General features: G+C 51.0%; 1 protein-coding gene across 1 annotated transcript in view; it reads right to left on the reverse strand.

The window, feature by feature from the left end:
• The window catches only part of SFTPD (surfactant protein D), a 9,692-nt gene extending 5,480 nt beyond the window's left edge, over positions 1-4,212 (reverse strand). The window contains exons 1-2 of the mRNA XM_003783514.3: positions 4,114-4,212; positions 2,798-2,996 (exon numbers count right to left, since the gene is read on the reverse strand). Of these exons, the coding sequence (XP_003783562.2) occupies positions 2,798-2,996; positions 4,114-4,212 (298 nt within the window). The remainder of the gene's footprint in view (positions 1-2,797; positions 2,997-4,113) is intronic.
• Between the last annotated feature and the right edge of the window lie 1,260 nt (positions 4,213-5,472).

The raw sequence follows: 5,472 nt of genomic DNA on the forward strand, positions 1-5,472 counted from the left end.
TCAGGACAGGAGAGGCTAGGCCTTCCTGAGGCAAGAGCATGGCTGTGGTAGAGGTGACCAAATTTGCCTGGTGGTTAGCAGACTCTGTGCTGACATCCTAGCAGCACCACCACCACCTGGAGACATCTGAATTCCATTCATCCCCAGTGGGATTCCATGCCTGTGTCCTGCTGTTGTTTACAGTCAATACCAGGGATGAAATAGAAGCAGAGAGTGTTATAGGACAGGGCTTACACTCCACACCTGCAGGCTGAGCCTCATGTGGGCTTGCCCTGGCCAGGCTGGATGGGACAAGAGAAAAAAGTCACTGTCTAGAAGGGACCCTTAGAGGCTGCCCATTCTTTGTGCACAAACTATAGAGGCCAGGAGAGCTCTGCAGTGGGGAAGAGGCGCCACCCTTGACAGCAGAACTCATGCCTTCCAAAGCACTCATTTTGTATTCTGGTATCCCAAGAGACCTGGTCCTAGATCCTAGTGTCACCTGAAATGAAGGTTTATGGCCCAGCATTTTGGCTGCCTTGGCTACTAAAATTCCTCTCCCCTTACTTCTTGCATTCACTTATTCATTCCACAAATATTTACTACCCCTTTTCTACATTCTGGGCACTGTCCTAAATGGTGGGGACAAAGTTGTGAACAAGGCAAAGAACCCCTTCCTCCTGGAGCTTCAACTCTACTGCATGTAAATGAAAATGTACAACATAATATTTGATAATACTGAGTGCCTCTTAGAAAAAATGAAACACAGAGTGTGTTGGGTGGTGGCATCTATTTTAAGTAGAGTCTGGTAGGGGACACCTCATTGAGAAGGCAGCCTGTGAGCAAAACCCCAAGAGAAGTGAAGAGTGAGTCACAAGGACGTCTATGAGAAGAGCAAGCGATGAGGCTCCAAGAAGGGAAAAACCAAGTGTGGTCGGGGACCAGCAAGATCTAGGATGTTGGAGCCAAGTGGCCTGGGGCCCTGAGGTCAGGGGAACAGGCAGGGCTGGAGAATGAACTTGCTGAACTGTGGGCTGCTGTGAGGTATATGGCTTTATCCAAGGGAGGTGGGCAGCCCTGCAGGAGCTCTCTGCTTCTGAGTCCATCTGGCCAGGAAGGAATAAGGAGTTTCCCCTCAAAGGCAGGATCTGGGCCTTCCTTGCCCTCCTTATATCTGGGGCATCACCACCATGACCCCAGCTCCACCCTCCACCATTGCTCAAGGTCTCTCAGGCCTCAATTTTTCTTGTAGAAACTTCTGGGGACCATTTGCTTCAAAATCTGCAGGGATGGCTGTCACCAGTGTGCAGACTTTGCCCACACAGACATCCTTGGGTCAGGATTCTGAGAATGCCCAAGCTCCCTAGGCTATTCTGAGGCCCAGTAATTGCCCAGTAACTGGAATTGAAGGCCAGAGAGGAGCCTCATCCTGCACTGTCCTCTGAATACCAATCCAAAGCCAGGCCTGGGGTATGCATACAGTCAAGCACAGGCACAGCAGAGAGAGGTCTCAGCCACATTCCATGTAGCCAGCTCTAAGGCCCAAGGTGGCAAAAGCCCCCGAGAGTGGGAACCTCAGAGAGAACTGGTGTGGTGAACCCCAAGCCTCTTCTGAGTTCACCCCTGGGCGACCCTCCCAGGCCTGGCTCTTTCACATTGGGAGGTGCTGTCAGTCAGGGGCAGACAGATACTCACTTGCCCCTAACCCCACAAGGCCTAGGGATATTGTGTATTCTTTCCAGATTAAATGTCATTAGGTTCCTTCTTCCTCAAACAAAGAAACTACAGAAAGCTGAAGCCATATTTGATGCCTATGAAGCCCTGGCCCTGTACCTTGGTGGCCCCTTGGTTCATGTTGCTGTTTAATTAAATTCCCCCTTCTTGGTAGTAAGACCCAGGTCCTCTCACCCTGAGTGAGGGGCAGTATTTCCAATAATCATTGCCTTATTCATCTGTACCTCTGGTAACCTTAAGAGAATTCACCTACCTGGCACAAAAGGAAGATGCAACTTGGTTCTGAAGACTCAATAAAAATAAAGCCTGCAGCTCAATTATTTGTCACTCATGATAGATAATGACTCCTATTTGCAGATAAGCAAATTGGGACATAGTGTTGCTGAGTGGCTTGTCCCGGGTTCCACTGTGGAGGTGGAACTAGCAGTCAAGCCCAGACCTGCCTAATGCAGATGCCCATGTCCTGTCCACTTTCCAGAAGGCTAACTGTTTTGCCTCTCTCCATCAGTTTTCTTACCTGTCAAAGGAAGCTTATATGTCCCTTGTGAGACTTTCAGGTAGATTAAATGAACTACTCAAGTGAATGTCCACGCTCCCCATGTCATGTATTAGGGCAAATCCTTTTGATTAGGCCTGAGTTTGGGGCCATTCTATTGCCACCTTTCATGGGATACAGCTTAACTAAATATTAAATATATTTAACACCCCGCATAAGCATCATTTAATCAGAGTGATTAACTGTTGACTGCTGGCACAGGATTCTAGAAGGCCCCAAATGTCAGTAATTTATCTACTATTTGCCTGTTTTGGGGATGGGAGATATCTCAGGACCCAGGGGAGAGTTCAGAGCAGTTGGGTGAATGAGGGAGGCATACGGGGCTCAGCACAGCCATTCATTTGCCAGCTGGTGGAACAGTGAGAACTGAAGGTTGAGGGAAACGGCACCCCCTACCACTCCACTCCTTCCCCCCACCCAGCAGGGAGAAGCCCATCTCCAAGCCTTCCATAGCTCAGTATTCAGAGTTGCTAGGTTGGTTACAATCTCAGTGCCCACCCTGCCCACCAGGACGAGCCCATAGTCTACCTGGATCCCCCTTCTCCCCCCGGGCGCCATCTCTCCCATCCCGTCCATCGCGACCAGGCAGGCCATTCTCTACTGGGCCACACATGACCAGGGCGCAAGCGTTGGCCACTGCTGTTTGGGAATAGGTCTTCATTTCTGCTTCCAGGTACCCTAGAGGCTGTGAAAGCAGGACCAGCACCGAAAGAAGGAGCAGCATGGCCTGGGGAAATGAACAGAGAGAAAAGACATGTTCTTGGCTCAAAGACATGGGTTAGGGCTTGGCCCAGTTCCTGGAGGTCAGGAGAAGCTCCCATTCCTACCTTTTCTCTCTCCTGCTGTGGGGCCCAGAGCAGCAGAACTCCAAAAGCAGTTTAGGGACAGGGTGGGCACATGGTCTGGCATTGGGGGCAGGAGTTACCCAGCTGCAACTCTGACATAGGTTTACACCACAGCCCCCATTCCCAAATGACCCATGTGGTCTTTTCTTGCACCTTTCCATGGGCACTACCTTTGGCCTGGTGGCTAGGAGGAAGCATTCCTCACTGAGGCTGTCTGTCTTCATAGCAGGAAGTATTCAGCGAGTGCCCCTGGGCAGGACTCTGCCCCTCCCCAGACTTCCTTCTCCCTGCCTGTACCGTTGCAGCAGTTGGCTTAGCTCAGACAAAGTGAGTCTATTTCTTCTCACTCTTTCCTTGTATGGATGAGCACTGGTACCCACAATGCTGGTCTAAGAATGAGCCAGAAGCCTGAATGCTTAGTGATGTCTGCCTTGAGCATGGGTATTCCCACACCAGATGCTGCTTCCATGAGAAAATTCCCAGAGGGAACCGAGGTGAATGTTTAGCATCAGAGATACTGAACAAGCAGCCGTAGAGACACTGAGACACCTGCAGTTCTTCCCAGACTACCTGAGAGGGCCCAGAAAAGAGATCTTATGGGGAAAGGGGACATGCCAGGCAGGCTCAGTGAGGTGGAAGTCCAGGCTGGGGGGAAGGGAGAGAAGCTATCCAATTGCATATCCAGTTACCATCCAAGAGGGTCACAGGTACTGAGGTCAGATTGTATATAGGACCCAGGGTGGGTCACTCCCTGTGTTGGCCATCTTTCCTCTCAAAGAGCAGCTGGAAAGTTATGAGTAAAAAGAGCTTGTTGGAAATGCAGAGGCTGGGAACAAAGCCAGAGGGCCCTGTGCAGAGAAGAAGGGTGTCCCCAGGCCAGGTGGTGGGGTGGTGGTGGGGGGGGGCTTCCTGACCAGAGTGCCCTCTTCCCCATAGCTGGTGCTTCTGGGCTGTGGACAACCCCTATTTTATACTGGCCTCTTTCATTTTTGAACTCACCACTTCCCCAGGTCTCCTGGGAGTCTCTAGAACACCTAGGTGAGCTTGCAGCGTGGAGCAGCTACCTAGAATCCCTTGTTCCGGCAGAGGCTCAGTCATGACCCCTGAGGGCCAGACCCAGGCCAGAGCAACCCTGTGGCCCTGTCTGATTCTGGGGAAGAATGAAAGGCAATAGAATAGGCATGCTGCCTACCAGCTTGAGGTGGTACAGAAGGCACCACCACCCCCTGCAGCATGCAGGACCTTGGAGAGAGCAGACTCCCAGGTCTTCAGACCCAGGATTCAGATGAGGCTTCTTAGCTGGGGCAGGATTCAGTGGGCAGAAGCCCAGCCCCCACAACTCATGTGGTGTCCACTTGACACTAAGCTATCAGAGTAAGTAAGATCTTACTGAACATTGGGAAATCAGAGACCTAATCCAGTAATATTTTTTTTAAGTAAAGCCTTGAGGTCATGAGAGAAGCTGATCTGTTTGTGTTCCACAAGCAGCTGGCACTAGGAGGGTTTAGAAGCTAGATCTGTGAACGCCTGGCCTGTCTCCTCACTGTCCTTCTTTCTGAAGCAGTCAGGGAAGGAGCTGGGAGAGAAGGTGGAATCTCATTTTATTTTCTTTTATTTTTGGAGGGGGTGGACAGAGTTTCACTATGTTGCCTTCGGTAGAGTGCCGTGGAATCATAGCTCATGACAACCTCAGACTCTTGGGCTCAAGCGATTCTCTTGCCTTAGCCTCCTGAGTAGTTGGGACTACAGGCGCCCGCCACAACGCCTGGCTATTTTTAGAGAAAAGGTCTCATTTTGTCTCAGGCTGTTTTCAAACCTGTGAGCTCAGGCAATCCACCCACCTTGGCCTCCCAAAGTACTAGGATTATAGGCAAGAGCCACCACACCTAGCCCGGACCAGAGGCTTCCACACAGTGGTGTTTGTGGTCTGGGCAGGTAGGTACCACATTCCACTCTTCCACCCCCACATCCCTAGCTCAGAAAGCAAATCTCCCACAGAACTACAGGGCAGAAGAGGGTCATATTACCCCACCACACTCCTCATGCCCACATCCTCACTTCCTAAGCCAGAGCAGCTACGCACACCTTTTCTTCCACCAGACAGGTGGGATGAATTGCTCAGGTGAGAAAGAGGATATTCACAGGATGTGGAGAAAATAAAACGAGAAGCAAGAACAGACACACTCACAGGTTGCTTCCGCTAGGCCAGGAGCTCCAGGAAAACTAGGCTTTGTGGGGCAGGCACCCACTATTTATGCCTGCCTTGTAACCGGAGCCACCCAGCCCCAGCCTTCTGAGAACTTCCTTCAAGAAGTGGGGCAATTTTTTTCTTTATGACTCACTCACCCTTATCCCCAC

This window comes from Otolemur garnettii, unplaced genomic scaffold, assembly GCF_000181295.1.
Source record: "Otolemur garnettii isolate 467f Iridium unplaced genomic scaffold, OtoGar3 scaffold00008, whole genome shotgun sequence".
Classification (NCBI taxonomy): Eukaryota; Metazoa; Chordata; class Mammalia; order Primates; family Galagidae; genus Otolemur; species Otolemur garnettii.